This window comes from Vombatus ursinus, unplaced genomic scaffold (assembly GCF_900497805.2).
Source record: "Vombatus ursinus unplaced genomic scaffold, bare-nosed wombat genome assembly UNPS02012515.1, whole genome shotgun sequence".
In the NCBI taxonomy this organism is placed as follows: Eukaryota; Metazoa; Chordata; class Mammalia; order Diprotodontia; family Vombatidae; genus Vombatus; species Vombatus ursinus.
Window position 1 is genome coordinate 1927587 of NW_020952293.1, and position 16628 is coordinate 1944214.

General features: G+C 41.7%; 1 protein-coding gene across 1 annotated transcript in view; it reads left to right on the forward strand.

The window, feature by feature from the left end:
• Nucleotides 1-16628, forward strand: part of HYDIN (HYDIN axonemal central pair apparatus protein) — a 470364-nt gene that overhangs the window by 335305 nt on the left and 118431 nt on the right. The window contains exons 44-46 of the mRNA XM_027857914.1: nucleotides 1657-1798; nucleotides 10391-10565; nucleotides 13659-14294. Of these exons, the coding sequence (XP_027713715.1) occupies nucleotides 1657-1798; nucleotides 10391-10565; nucleotides 13659-14294 (953 nt within the window). The remainder of the gene's footprint in view (nucleotides 1-1656; nucleotides 1799-10390; nucleotides 10566-13658; nucleotides 14295-16628) is intronic.

The window sequence follows — 16628 nt, forward strand, 5'->3', positions numbered from 1 at the left end:
ACCTTAATAGTAGTATTGCTAGGTCAAAGGGCATTCACACAGTGGTGATTTTTTGGATATTGTTCTAAATTGCTTTCCAGAACAATTGAACTACCTCCACCTCCATCAATGGTGGCTTAGTGTGTCTGGCCTCCCATAGCCTGTCACCTTTGCCAGTCAGATGTGTGAGTCAGAACCTCAGAGGTGCTTTAGTCTGAATTTCCTTACCAATGAGTTGAAACATTTTTTCATATGGTTGTCATATTTTGCATTTCTTTTTTTTGAGAACTTCCTGTTCATATTCTTTGACCATTTATCTGCTGGGGAATGGCTCTTATTCATAGATAACGATAGGTAACACTTACATAGCGCTTTACAAATATTACCTAATTTGATCCTCCCAACAACCCTGGGAAGGAGATGCTATTATTATCCTCATCTTACAGAAGAGGAAACTGAGGCAAACCAGGGTTAAGTGACTTACCTGAGGTCACACAGCTAGTAGGTATCGGAGGCAGGATTCTAATTCCAACTCTCCCGACTCCAAATCCTATGCCCTATCCACTATGTCATCTTGCTATCTAGATGTGTTTAAATCAACTCTATGTATTAGACATCAGACCTTGATCAGAGAAATTTACTACAAAGATTTTTCCCAGTTAACTGTTTGTCTTCTAATTCTAACTGCATTGACTTTTCAATTTTATTTAATCGATACTGTCCATTTTATCTCCTATGAATCTCTCTATTCCTTGCTTGGTCATGACCTCTTCCCTTATCCATAGTTGCAAAAGGCATTTTCTTCTTTGCTCCTCCAATTTGTTCATGATGTGACCTTTTATATCTAGGTTGTGTATCTATTTGGAACTTATTGTAGTATGTGGTATGAGATATTGATCTAAATCTAATTTCTACCAGATTGTCACTTAATTTTTTTGGGCCTCAATTTCCTCATCTCTAAAATGAGAGGGTTTGACTAAAAAAAAACCCACCATTTTAGATCTAATTCCTATGATTCTATGAAAAGTATAAAGTGTTATGACATTTTCCTCTGGATGAGAATTGGGGAACCCAAGAAGGCCCCATGGAAGAGATGGCATTTGAACTGAACCTTGAAAGGTAGGTAGGACTTTTGTAGGCAGAGACAACAGCATTGGCAAAAATGCAGAGGAGGAAAAACATGGGATTTTTTTCAGAAAACATATGAGGCACAGCTTGGTGTAGTACAAAGAGCCATAAGTTTGGAATCAGGGGGCCTGGGTTGTTCATATCTTGGCTTTCTAAGATTTTATATCTCTTAACTCTTAAGTTTGTGATCTTGTTGAATGTTACCCATTCTTCAGACCTGAGCCTGAATGATTAAAGATTCCTTGGGATATGAGAGGGAAATTTCCAATATTCAGCCAACAGATCTAGCTCTTTAGTTTGACCATTTCTAAAGGGGGAGGGTGGGCAAGCAAGGAAGAGAGGGAGAAAGGGGAGGGAGGCCTGCATCTAGAATTCAAGCAACTTGGTCAAAGATCAGAGGTTTTAACAGCTATGCTGACTACTTGTCAGTATAACAAACCTTTCCCCCAGCCGCCGGCTGGCCGAGGACACTGCAGAAGAGACTCAGTGCTCCCAAGCCATCAGTCAGCCTTTCCCTGGGGTTCACTGGTTTCCTCTCTCCTTCAACAGAGCAGGAATGCCAGGAAGCGATTGCAAGAGACAAGGCTCGTCTGCAAAAGATGGACGAGGAGGACTATGATGCCCTAACGGACGAAGAAAAGATGATGTTTGACATGGAAGTTCTGCAGGCCATTCGGGAGCGAAAGAAAAGGTCCATGACTCCGGAAAAAGAAGCCCAGGACAAGGGCAACCCTGAAAGGGTGGGGGGGGGGAGCATAGAGTCCACCACCTTTCCGCTGGGGGCCTCTATCTCTGCACTGACACCTACTGCTGCCTGCCAACTCATCTAAGATTCTAAGGATCCCTAGCAAGAATGGGTATGAGGGCAGAAAGACCTGCAGCCTACAAGAGCAGGCAAGGGGAAAGGACAGAAGAAATGTGAACCCTAAAGCCAGCTCTGTGGTATTAATGCAAAGCTGGTGAAGGGGAGCCCCCTCCCCCAAACCCAGTCTGGGTCACGAATGAATGAGTGAAAAAAAAACATTTATTAAGTGCTTACTATGTGCCAAGCACCATGATGGCTCTTGATATGTCTGTCACTTAGTAGTAGCCCTCGTCTCTGGCCAAATGCAGCAGGGTAGAATAATAGCTTATAGCTAGCATTGGTAGAGAGTTTTAAAGCTCTTTGCAAAAGCATTGTATGAATATTATCTCATTTGATCCTCACAACCACTCTGGAAGGTAGGTGCTGTTATCATCCCCATTTCACAGTTGAGGAAATAGATAGTCACACAATAAGTGTCTAAGATAGGATTTGAACTCAGGTCCTTAGTTCAGATTCCTGACTCCAGGTCCAACACTCTTTCCACTGCACCATCAAGCTGCTATATGTTCAAACCCTGAGAATCCTAGAGTAGTCTATACCAGATGCCTGGCCTGGCCTGACCAGCCTTCCCCCCAGGACCCCAGGGCATTCTGGGAAAGATGGTAGGTCTCCTGCTAAGCTGAGGAGGAGGAAGTACAGAGAAAACTCCCTCTATCCATCAGTTGGCATGTAATCTGTGACTTCTGGTCTTGGAAGGTTGCCTGGGGCCCTGAGGAGTGGAGGGACTTGGCCAGTCAGACAGGAGATTCTAACCTAGGACTTCCTGATTCAGCATTCTAACCACTGTGTCCCTCTGTCTCATGTTCATCTTGTCTATATTGTGTGCATTTGTGGTCACGGGTGTTACTACTGGCTCCTTTCTTGGATTTGTGTGTTTGGGAGTGTTTTGGTGACCTCTTGTGATAACATACCTATGCCATACTTAGTTTGGCACGTAATGTGGTGATTATTTTTTCCTTTCCCCTCCCTCCACCTTTCCTTTTACAGTTTAAAGCCCTTTTGATTAGATTTGCAAGATATTAGCCAAATATATTCCTTTTTTAAATAATATTTTATTTTTTTCCAAATTACATATAGAAACAATTTTTAACATTTGTATTTTTAAATTTTGAGTTCCAAATTCTCTCCCTCCTTTCCTTCATTCCCTCCTCCCTGAGACGGTAAAAAAAATTCTAATATTATACATGTGCAATCATTTATATGTCCATATTAGTCATGTTGTAACAGAAAACACAGACCAAAAAAGAAAAACACCATAAAAAAATAAAGAAAATGTAAAATAATATTGCTTCAATCTGCAGTTAGACTCCATAGGTTCTTTCTCTGGAGGTAGGCAGCATTTTTCATCGTCAGTCCTTTGGGATTGTCCTAGATCATTGTATTGCTGAAAATGGTTAAGTCAGTCATAGTTGATCATCACACAATGTTGCTGTTACTGTGTACAATGTTCTCCTGGTTCTGCTCACTTCATTCAGCATCAGTTTATATATGTCTTTCCAGGTTTTTCTGAAGTCTGCCTGCTCACTTCTTATAGCACAACATATACCACCACTTGTTCAGCCATTTCCCAATTGATGGGCATCTCCTCAGTTTCCAATTCTTTGCCACCACAAAAAGAGCTGCTATAAATATTTTTGTACATGTGGGTCCTTTTTCTTTTTCTCTGATCTATTCGAGAGACAGACCTAGTAGTTGTATTGCTAGGTCAAAGGGTATGCACAGTTCTATAGCCCTTTGGGTGTAGTTCCAAATCCCTCTCCATAATGGTTGGATCAGTTCACAACTCCACCAACAGTGCCCTTTCTTCCTTTGCCTTATCTAACCGCGCCTGTGAGTGAACTTTATCATTCCTTGGAGGACGAGCTACTCCCTCCATCTCCCCCCAACCACTGTGAGAGAGCTTCTGATTTGTTTTTTGGTTTTTGGTTTGTTTTTTTTTTAGCTCTGGGCATCTTTCTCCTTCTTCCCTTCTTTGGTGGAATGTTCCTCCCCTCTCCTGACCTGACACAGGTGATTTCCTGTCTACATCTTCTCCTTTATTTTTATAGAGAAGACCCTCCTTCAGTTGGTTTGGTTTTTGGTTTTGGGTTTGTTGTTGTTGTTTTTAGGAACACTTCATTATCCCCCAAAAACCTAGAAAAGGGAGAGGTATCTCCTTCATCTTATGTTCTACTAGGGAGACCAGTCTGCACTTAAACATGGAAAGAAAGGATATCTTATCAAGCACCTGCTACATGCCAGGCACATTAAGCACTTTACAAACAGTATCTCATTTGATCACAACAACTCTGGGAGGTGGGTGCTGTTGTCATCCCCATTTTGCAGATGGGGAAACTGAGGCAACCAGAGGTTAACTGACTTGCCCAAGGTCACACAGCTAATAAGTGTCTGGGGCCAAATTTTAACTAGGATCTTCCTGTGTCCAAGCCCAGTGCTCTATCCACTGTGCTACTTAGCTGCCTCTAGATACATTTGGGTGTGGCAGAAATACAAACATTACATACTCCATGAAAAGTCATTGTAACTTCTCCCTGCTTTCTGTTTTTAAGCAAGTGAGATCCTCAGTCTTTGTCCTTCATGTTCTTGGGGTAGGGAGGGTGATCTCAGCTTTCCTCATTACCTCCCTGATCATTCTTTACACCCTTACCCCCTCAGTGCCCCCAGACAACTCTCTGAGACTAAGAATTGAAGAGTGGGTGCCAGTGTGCATTGGTAAATAGTCCCCTCACCTTGCATGCCTTCTACTGATGAAATCATGCCTTAGACACTTGCTAAAAGTTAAGACCCTGGGTAAGTCATTAACCTTTCTGAGCTTCAGTTGCTTCATCTGTAAAATGAAAGGAATGGCCTTGATGGCTTCCCTTCCAGCTCTAAGCCTAGCATCCTGCTTCTCTTCCTTTTCGCCTTCAAAATGACCCCTTCTCTTTTTCTCCTCCTTCAATGTGATGACTTTTCCTCAAATTCTCCCAGATTCCTCCTCCCCAAATTCAACCTCTGGCCTCCTTCATGAGTCTAAAGCCTTGCTAATCACCTTCACGGTTTCTCCTTGTTTGTCGCAGACCCTTCTCCAACCTTTTCTGCCGTACAACCTTAGCCTTCAGAAGCCAGAAGCAGAAAATCATAGCGCCTGGTTTCAGATCCAGGCTCTGCTATTTGCTACCTTGTGACCTTGAGAAAGAAATGTAACCTCTGGAGGTTACAAAGGTTCTTCCTTTTTAAAATGAAGAAGCTAAAGCAGATCATTTCTAAGATCTCTCCCAATTCCCAATCCTATGAGCCCTTTGCTATTGATAAATCTTAGGTACTTAGGAAATGTTCATTAAATTGAATTGAATACACCTCTCCCTTATGCCTTCAAACTTTAGACGGGTGTATATTGTAAATGAGTTAAATTCCTGAATAAAGAAGAACAAATAGAGAAGCGTATTTGATAGCTAATAATTTGTTACAGATAAGAAACACATTTTTTTAAAAAAGCAGACACATGCAGATAGAAGAGGAGGGGATGGAACAAAATATTTTTTCAGGCAGCTCCAAAAAAGCAGGAATCACAATCATAATGTCAGATAAGGTAACAATAAAAATTGATACCGTCAAGTGTGACAAATGAAAATCTCAAGAGACAGAGTTTCTGGGTAATTAATAATTAATTAGGCTAACTAATAATCAATAAATTGATAATCATTGGTCTCTCTTGATAACCAAAGACCAAACCATGTAGATCCCTGAATGCTTAAATACCTTTAGAAAAGGGGGTGCCCCGAAAGGTAAAAATCAACCCTGATTGGTGAATAATCAATGAAGGAGTGTACTTTCAAATGAGGAGGTGGCCTAAAAGTCTTCAGCTCCTCCTGCTGAGAATGTGGTTCGATCATGAGACTCAGCCACCTCAAACAATCTGGGCAAAGGAATTCATCTCTATCTAGACCACTCTGGTTGGCTTTCTCCATAAGCTGGGTTCCCCTGGACTTTGATAGAGGGGACAATGACGTGGAACCAATGTTTTAGGGCTGGAATGCACCTAGATTAGATTCTGTTAAACAAAAGTAAGGTCACCTAGTTGGGTGGGGTCCACCCATGACTGTGGAGCGTGTACCCCGAAGATTTGTCCAGTCTCATCTATCAGCCTTGTCCTTCAGATACTGCCTGAATGACCTATAAGGGCTGGACCCCGAATGAGGAAATTGAAAGGAAAAGCCTTAGTCCTAAATTAATACTTGGTTATTAATATAATGGAAAAATAATCATTTCTCTCACAAGTGAGACAAACAAGGGCACTGTATTACATCAAAAGGCACCATCGAGAATGAAAAATAACCCTAATAAAAGTATGCATCAAGTGGCATGCCATCTAGGTTCCAAAAAGAAAAGGTGAAAAGTAACACATTAATAGCAGGAATTTTTAATATTCATTTCTTAGGAATATCAAATAAACAATAAATAAATGCAACAGAAAAATCAACAAGAAGGAAAATATAGAGCTGAGCAGATTGTTAGAAAAATTAGATTTAACTGACCCATAGTCATTTTTTAAATGGGACTATTTTTAAAGTACTTCTACTTTGTGGACATTCTAACTGCTCTGGGGGAAAAAAAGGAAGGACATAAATACAAGTTAGTGTGACCTCCATTAACAGCAATATGTGTCAATAGGTTATGATTGATTGATCACATGATCATGAAAAAACTTATCAGAAACCCCTAATCTTGACTCTTTTTGGAAATATATCTATTTTCTGTGCAGAACCATAACCGGGGTAAACAATTAGGACTTTTTATACCAGGGGACCATCAATAATAATTATAACAATAATAATAACAACAATAATTATAATTATAACAGAATATAGCACCCTTTTATCAAAAAGAATTTGTTAAAATAGGAAGCTCTATAATGTTAATAACATTTACCTGTAAGCCACTATAGTAACTAATTTCCCCTTACAACTGAATTTCTTTTAATTACTTCTTATACAATTTTCACCTAATGATTTGCAAATTTGCAAATTTGATTTAATGATGACTTTTCTTGCTACTGCTTGACATAGGCACCAAAACTGTTGGTTATATCTGTGTCTACATTTCTTCCTTAGAAAATGCAGATTGCTAAATATAATGGACTTTCTCTAATAATAAGTTTCTACAAGAAATGCCTGAGAGTCATTATTCTGATCATGTTTTTATTTTGTAGATATAGCAACTGTGATAGATTGTACTTAATCTGTAGTACTAACAGGACATCCTTTTAAAGTTAATATTTTTTTAAATAAATTCCTGATATCAATTTGTTTCTTGTACTTTCCGTTCTTAAGCAAGTGAGATCCTCAGTGTTTGTCTTTCAAATTTTCAAGGGGTAGGGAGGTTGGGGTATTTTAGCTCCTAGATTTAGACCAAGAAGAAACCTTATCCAACACCAGACTACAAATGAGAAAAATGTGGGAGCCCTTAGAATTCCACTCTCCTAAAGTATTCTGCTAGAAGATTGCATTCCCTGCATGATATCTCACAAACTCTAAGCATTTTAAATTTGCTAACCAATGGTTATTGTGATAAGTGGCACCTTGCAAGGTGGGGGTTGGGAAAACAAGAGGGGAGTCCCATTCTAAAGTTGGCCGGGTGTAAGCTCCCTTATCCACAGAAGGTCTCCAAGATAAGCACCTTGCAGTGTGTTGAAACTATAGAAAAGGAAAGTCAGAAGACGGATGTATGCGGAACTGCTACCAAGGGTTGAGCCGTCAGCTAGGGCATAAAGTGCTTTAAATCAAGAAATACTGCTCTTCCATCCAGTATCCCACCACTGCCTCTCTTCCTCATAGGGCCCCCACTTCTCCTCTCTCCTCCCCTTGGAGTTCAGTGGTGTTAGAGGGTTTCATGTACAAAATACAGCCCTTTCACTGACAATGTATACAGAAACGTACATAATGCTGACATTTCTCACTGTTTTTGACTTTGAGTATCTTAGATGCACTTGGATAGAGATGTACATAACTCCAATCCATTGTGTCTTATGTAACTTCTTTGACGTTATTGAAAGACAAAATTCTCAGAAAGTCAAGTCAGGAACTTATCAGTTGCTTTATTTAGTAGAGAGAGACCTACAGGCAAAAACCTGGATAGCTTAAGTGCCCCCACCTATATTCTGCTGTGGGCTAGGTTGTATGTTTTTAATCTGTTTCAAGGAGTCATCATCCAAGTCCTCCAGCCGGCCTGGTGGTCTTTGTTCCACTTCCACCATTTATACTCCCCTGACTCTTCTTTTCATCATTACTCTCATATGCCACCTGCTTTGGACTGGTGGATTTCCACATAAGTGAGCATATCCTTTTCGTTCCCCGTCTCTCTTCGTGCTTAATGTTGTAGAATCATGCACTATGCATTAGAAGGAGCCTCGGAAGTAAACTAGTCCCACTAGTAAACCCATCCCTGACAAGCATTCATCCTGCCTCTCCCTGAAGATCTTGAGTGAGCTGGGATCCATTGTAACCCATCCGCCTAATAGGTCTCACTGTGTCAACATACACACACACACACACACACACACACACACACGCACGCGCACGCACACGCACACGCTCACCACCCGCAATCTATTGCCATTAACAAAGTGATATTCCTAAAGCACAGCTCTGACCAGGTCACTCCCTCGTTCAAAAAGCTGCATTGGCTTCCCCATTACGTGCAGGATAAAATGCAAATTTCTTTGTTTGACCTTAAAAGCTCTTTACCATCTGGCTTCAGGCTCAGTCTTCATTACTCCCTGATGATTTTGCCAGACATGGCGAATTCCTCACCCATGACATTCTGTCCCCTTTCCATAGGCTCTCCCTCTCCCTGGAATTCATTCCCTCCCTGCCTTCCTTTTGAAGAGTCCCTCCCTAGACTTTTTTTTTTATTTGGCTAGGCAATGGGGTTAAGTGACTTGTCCAGGGTTACACAGCTAGTAAGTGTTATATGTCTGAGGCCGGATTTGAACTCAAGTCCTTCTAAATCCAGGGCCAGTGCTCTGTCCACTGTGCCACCTAGCTGTCCCCCCCAGACATCTTGAAAGCCCCATTCAAGCACTGCCTCCTACTATGGGGGCTTCCCTAGTCCCCACAGCATTTTTCTTTTCTATGTATTTTGCATTTATAGTGTGTATGTTGTTCCTTTAACCAGAACCAAAGCTCCTTGGAGGCAGGAAATGTTTTCTTGTTTTGGGATCCTCAGCATCTAGCATAGTGTCTGGCACATAGTAGGCTCTTGACTGATCACCTCTTGAGATAGCCTTCTCTACCTTTGTACAGTTCTGTTAGAAATGTGGTTTTCTTCACATCCCACCTAAACCAGCCTCTGCAGTTTATATCCATTGCATCCAGCTCTGCCCACTGGAACCCAGCAGGAGAAGTCTATTCCCTTGACTACGTAGCAGCCCTTAAGACACTGGAAAATAACTATCAAGCGCTCCTCCTCCCAAGTCTTCTCTTCTTTAGGCTAACCATTGGCAATTACTTTGCCCCACCCTCAGAGATCACGTTCTCCACCCCCCTCACAATCCTCATCACTCTCCTCCTATTTGTCTATATCTTCCCTAAAATGTAGTCACTTTCCTTTTTTTTCTAAAACAAAAATACAATGAAAGAAAAATCCAGTTAATTAAAAATGTCTCTTAGTTGAGTTCCGGTTAACTGAAGTTAGCATATTGCTATTAGAGGCAGCAAGGTGGTACAGGAGAGAACTCTGGGCCTGGAGGCAGGTTCAAATTCAGCTCCAAGCACTCACTAGCTAAGTCACCCTGGTCAAGTCTCTTAACCACTTGGTGATTCAGTTTCCTCACCTGGAAAATGGGAGTATAATTACAGCACCTACCTCCCAGGGTTGCTGTGAGGATCAAATATAATAATATTTGTAAAGCCCTTAGCACAGTGCCTGGCACATAGTAGGCATTTAATAAATGCTTATTTACAATAATATATACTATATAATAAACAAGTGAACAAATAATAAATGCTTATTTCTTTTCTCCTTCCCTTTCTTCCTTTTTTCCTTCCTTCCCACTGAAAATGGACCAAGGATGTCTACTGATATTTAGAGTTTCTGTTAAGCTACGTCTCTCTCCTTACTGTGGCCAGAACATTCTGGATGAATGAACATGGAAAATAAACTAGGGATGAGATTAAAAAGAAAAAGAAACCAGAGATACTAGATTGCAAGGCAGTGTGGAATACTGCACAAACCTTGTCATTCATATCCTGGGTCTGCCATGTATTAGCTAGATGACTGTGGATGAGTCAACCCTTTGAAGTATATTTCCTCATCTGTAAAATGGGCATATCGACTAGTTGCCCAGCCTACCCCACGGGGTTGTTATAAGGAAAGCGTTTTGGAAAGCCTTATAGAAATAGGAACAGTTATTCATAGCTCAATGTCCCTCTCCTCCAGGAAACAAGAGAAATTAGCTCGGGAACTTCAGGAAAAGAAATTACAGCAGGAACTTGAACGGCAACGTGAGGAGGAAGAGATGAAAAAGAAAAACAAAAGAAAGCAGAGAGAACACATCAAAGAGGAGGCCCCAGCAAAGAAATCTGCTGGACAGCGCCAGGCATCGCAGACCCAGGTAGCAGACAGATAGGGCAGACGGCAGCGGGAGGTGCACAGACAGCAGCAGGTGGAGGACAGACAGCAGCGGGCAGTGGTCAGAGAACCGCGCACAGTGGACAGACAGCTGTGGGCAGAGGACAGACAGCACAGGGAATAGACAGACAGCAGCGGGTGGTGGTCAGACAGACAGCAGAGGACTCCCAGATTGGGGTCGAGAAGCCTTGGTTCAAGTCCAGACTATGGGTCCACTGGGTCCTTGACCTTGAGCACATCATGTCAAGCTCTCTGAGCTCCCCTTTCTTCCTCCAGCCTCCCAGACAAGAACAACGTACTTCTGAGGAAAATGTCCTGTAAGCCTTAAAGTACAATATAAATATGAGCTATTAAAAATACACATATTTGGGACAGCTAGGTGGTGCAGTGGATAGAGCACTGGCCCTGGAGTCAGAAGGACCTGAGTTTAGACACTTAATAGCTATGTGACCCTGGGCAAGTCACTTAACCCCAATTGCCTCACTCCCCCCCAAATACACACACACACACACACACATATTCACACACACACACACACACACATATATACATATATATATTTCCAAGGAAAATGCTGTATGGTGTTAGTTTATCCTTATAGGCAGAATATATCAGCCTGTGAACACTATCAGTCCACTCTGAAAATGCCATCTTGTAGCTAGCTACAGACTGTAGCCATATCAGGCCAGTAGATTTTCACACGCAGGGAAGCGATCAAGGTCCATGTGCCAGTTCACATAGCCAAAGAGGTCTGTACTAGGGGTGGATGAAGTTGAGGTCAGAGACTGGAGCATCAGGACACCCTAGAGGACATGGGCAAGGTTTAGACCCTACAGGGGTGGGGAATCTGCCTTGAGGCCACGTATGGCCTTCTAGGGCCTTGGGTGCAGCCTTTAAACGAGTCCAAGTTTTACAGAACAAATTTAGGTCCTCAAGTGTGGCCCTTTGACTGAATCCAAACTTCACAGAACAAGTCCCCTTAATAAAAGGAAAAAAAATGGTCGGGAAATATTGGGAGACTAAGGACAGTATCTAATGATTCAGAAAAAGCAGACAAGTCCATGCACCCAGGGTGTGTGTGACAGCTGAAAGCAAGACAGGCCCTGTCTCTCCTCCTCTGTGGTTTCCAGAGCACATTTGAGAGTGAGTATCATGGTTAGTCAGTAGACATTTTACATCCTCAAACTGGCACCCAAGACCTGAAAATAAAATAGCCTTAAAGTTGGAAAAGGCTTTAGAGGCCTTCAAGACCAATCCCTTCCCACTTCCTAAGTTCTCTACCACAGGGATATCCAACAAATAGAAAGGGCTCCTGCAGTGACTTAAAAAAATCACACGTTAGCCTTATCTAGGTTATATTATACTTTTATATATTTGATTAAACACCTCCTATTTACATTTTAATTTGGGGGGGGGCATTGGAGTTTTGCAGGCTGGGAATTGATTACCTTTGTCCTACAATATTCCTGACCTGTGGTTTTCCAGCCTCTCCTTCAACAAGCTCCAGTGAGAACTCATTTCTCCCAAGGCAGCCAATTCTATTTTTGGACTACTCATTTTCCATTTGCTAACCCTTCCTTTATTTAAAGATTATTTTCATGCCCCCACCCCCTAAGTCTTCTCCACACTTAACTAACCATCCCCAGTTCCTTCAGCCAACCCAATGCTGACATTGAATAATTTCCAATCCTATTATCCTCTTCTCAATGTGGTTCAACTTGTCTCCTTTTTTTTTTTTCATTTTTCATTTTTATTTTTGTTCTGGCAGCTGTGAGTTCATTGATATAAGACCTTACAACATAGAAACCCTTTTCACTGCTGATATAGATCAGCAGTTTGTCTAGAACTATGAGTCTTAGAGAGCTGTGGGGGAACCCAAGAGGTTAGGACAATGGTTCTTGGTCATACAGCTAATACGTGTCAGGACTTGACAGAAAGAAGCCCAGCCCTCTCTTGCCCATCCCACAGAACCTTTTTTTTTTTTTTTTTTTTTTTTGCTGGCAGTAGATCCAAGACTAGAGATGGGATCTGCCCAGGGCACACTTGTCCTGTTCTGGACCCTCTGCTCTACTAATATCACCCAAGCCACGCATGGCTTGTAGCCCACCGGAGTCCCCAAGGCTTCCTACCCATCCACGCTCACCTCACTTACACAGTTTGTTTTTTCACCCCAAGTACAGAATTTTCTATTAACCTCTCTTAAAACACAGCTTGTTTGCACTTCAGGCCATCCTTTCATCGTGGGTCAAATCTACAGAAGAAAGAAGAATGAAGACGACATAAATTAATTTATCAGCTGGCCATCCGACTAACCATTGCAACATTGCAGCATTGCAGCAACTGATTTAAGCCAATTATTGTCCATTGGCCTGACTCTGGTTGGTGGCTTAGTGAGCTTTGAAGGCTTTGAAGGGAAGACCGCAATGGAATGTTCTTCTTCCCCTGCACTTTATGTGCCTCCCAACTATTGCCTTGGCCCCATTGCTTACATGTGGCCTAAGCACCCATTTGACTGTAAACACCTTGCAGTCAGTGAGTTTACTCTAGTCTTCTTATCTAGGTATATGCAATGCTTAGCAGAATCATATAAGGCGTAAAATAACTCAAAAAAGCAAAATATTAATGCTATAACTAAGCAGTTCTACCCATTCAACCCAGAGGAGAACTCCAATTATGATTATGGATGGCAACAGGGTTGGGCTGGAGCCAGCTCAAACTGGCTCTGGAGAGCCAATTGTCAAATTTTCAGTGTGGGTACGCCTCAGAAATCAGCAAATGCCACAAATCAGGGCTTGATTTATTATTTTATTGATTGTCTAGACTTAGCGTTGGAGAAAATATCAATAATGCAAGTTAAACATAAATATATTGTGCATACATTTCTTCCCCCTTCAATGGCACTGTTTTATTTTATTCCTCTAGAATCCCAGGAAATTTTCTGTGAAGTCAAATTCCGTCTTCTTGTTCATTCTGTTGACCCTTTCTTCAGTTCCTCCCCACCCCAGGAATTGATCCCATTCAGATTAGCCTTCACAAAAATGACTTAAATCGTGTTTTATGTGTTTCGTTTTTCTAGGGTGCCAATGCAAATGCCAAAGCAGACATCAAGTCAGATACAGTACTAGAAAGGAAGGGGTCAGTGAGAGAACAACTACTCTTGGAGGACAAAAAGGAGGAGAAAAGGAAAAGGAGCAGACAGCAGCTGGGGGAAGGACTGCCCTTACAACCCCTGGTAGAACAAGTAGAAAGCGAAAGGGTTTTATTGAGAGAGAGTGAGAAGCAGCTGGCCCATAAGTTCAAAGTCTATGACGTGAGCCTAAAGGAAATCCAACAAATCCTGATGTGCTGGGACAGGAAGCAGGGCGTCTGGATACCCCATGCGGGCACTGATGATACCCAGCACGAGGCAGAAGATCAAAAGCAGGCCACTTCTGGCAGGAAGGGCCGCAAGGATCGTGAGAGGGAAAGGCTGGAGAGACTGGAGAAGGAGCGGGCAGAAAGGGAGCGCCTAGAGAAGGAGAAGGCTGAGAAGGAGCGTCTGGAGAAGCTCAAGGCGATGGAAGACAAGAGCGATGGCGGAGAGGGAGAGGAGGAAGACCACGAAGCGAAGAAGGACTTCGGTGTGCCGATCTTGGACTTCCAGCCGACTGTCTCCGAGGAGTTTAACTGGAAGCAGATCCTGGAGACAGAAAGGTTGCCAAGGATAGAGCAGGTAAAAGCGCCTCAAAAAGAATGGGGAAGCGTCGCATTGTGGCAGGCATGACAAAGATGGGCAGCTGGTCTACCCCAGGGAGCCTCCTCTCAGAATCTGGATGCAGGCTTTAAGCCAGAGCCGTCCCGCAACCCAGCCTTCCTCCTTCCTTCACTTGATTTATTTTATCTCTACCCAGAGATCCCTTGTTTCCTTAAGCCTTCAGTAATGAGAACAGTGATAATTATCACAATCATTTTCTGTTTGGTGTAAACCCAGCTGGCCCAAAGAGCACCACTAATCAAAACAATCCATTCCTGATTCACACAAAGTTAAGTCTGGGTAAAGTCTTTGAAGAATCATTGAGTCTGGGGTAAGTAAATGTAGATCGAGGCTAGCGTTACAGCTAGGGTAGCATCAGCCTGGGTGATGCTGACAAAAGCTCCCTTCCCCTAGCCTATCACAGAGTCTGAAATTCCACCATTAGATGTAGATTGAAGTGTTTTTATACTTTAAAATGCTATGTAAATGCCAGTTGTTATTCTTTTAGATCAAGGCATTTGTATCTCCAGAACTCCTCCACTAAAATGTAGATTCTCCCCCCCAATACACACACACACCCCATAATCCCAGGGGAGGAGTAGATAATAGTCAATATCCATTATCAAACATCTTAGCTTATCAGATAACTGACATCCCCTTGGAAAGCACAGAGGGGATTCTTTAGAAAGGAGCAAAGGTCAGATAAGTTTTGCTGGATAAAGGGAGAGATAGATTTGGGTATTGCCGCATGAAGACAAGACTACCACCTCAACCAAAACGCCTTAGAGGGAAGCTCAAGGAAGGAAAAATAAAATGGTAGCACCCCAGAGACAAGTTTTATCTCCTTTATAGTCTCTCTTTGGGCTGGTCTCTATTGTTTCGATCAATGTCTTCTAAGAGGTATTTTTTTTTTACAGCATTGTTCTAACTAAAATCATTTCTTTGCCTTGTTTTAGGCCTTTTCCTTGAGATGCCATATTAGAAACCAAGAAACTCATTGCGTAATGTACTGGCTATCATTGAGACTAAACAGGTCTTCCCATTCTCTTCACCATGAGCTTCCAAAATCCAGGGTCACAAGTCCAATTGCAAGTGATGCTGGAAACCAACTGGCAGACCTTACTTTAGAGCAAGGATTAGCAAACTACAGTCTACAGACAAAATCCTGCCCATTGCCTGTTTTTGTACTACCCACAAGCTAAGAATTGTTTTTACATTTTTAAAGTTTTATTATGTTTAAAAATGTGGGGAAAAAACCCAACATTCTTAGCTCCTGGGCCTTAAAAAAAAAAGCAGATGGCAGGTACATGTATATGTATGTGTGTGTGTGTGTGTGTATACATGTGAGTAGATGTATATGTACATAAACATACATGTAAGCAGCCACCTCCTGACCTCCTATAATATCACTTCTCAAAATAAAACAAACCACCTGGTCCATAGAACCACAAGCCTCCATACCATCCTCAATAACGTTACTGATACTGCTCTCAACAAGGGAATCTGGAAACTTTCCTGTTGTCAATATTACACTGGCAATATTATTGGACCAGTCAAACTCAGAAACAGGGGTCAAGAAAACATATATAAGGCTCCTTATGGGTACATATTGACTTCTTAAAAAAACACACATTTTAACACTATCCATATTTTATTATATTTTAATTTATTTTGTTAAATATTTCCCAATTACATTTTAATCTGGTTTGGGCCACAATTGTAACCATGTGTTTGATACCTCTGCCTTGGACCATAAAACTTTGTATATTTTTTCTAAGCTGCTTTATATCCAGTGAGTGCTTCTCACCAACCTATATGAGATGGCTTTTGATATAAAGAGACTCACTCCCTGGTTTTCAGGACATCTGTTCTTTTATTATAGTCATTTTTAATAATATTTTCCAATTACATGTAAAAGCAATTTTTAACATTTGAGGGGTTTTTTTTGGTTCCAAACTCTTTCCCTCTCTCCTCCCCCTGCCCCCCGAGTGAGAAAGCAATTTGATATAGGTTATACATGTGCAATCATGCAAAACATTTTCATATTGGTCATGTCATGAAAGAAAACACAGATCAAAAAAACTCGCAAAAAAATAAAGTGAAAAATAGTATGCTTTGATCTGCATTCAGACTCCATTGGATCTTTCTCTGGAAGGAAATAGCATTTTTCATCATAAGTCCTTCTTGGATCATGTATTGCTGAAAGTAGCTAAGTCATTCACAATTGATCATTGTACAATATTACTGTTACTGTGTACAATGTTCTCCTGGTTCAGCTCACTTCACTCACCATCAGTTCAGTAAGTCTTACCA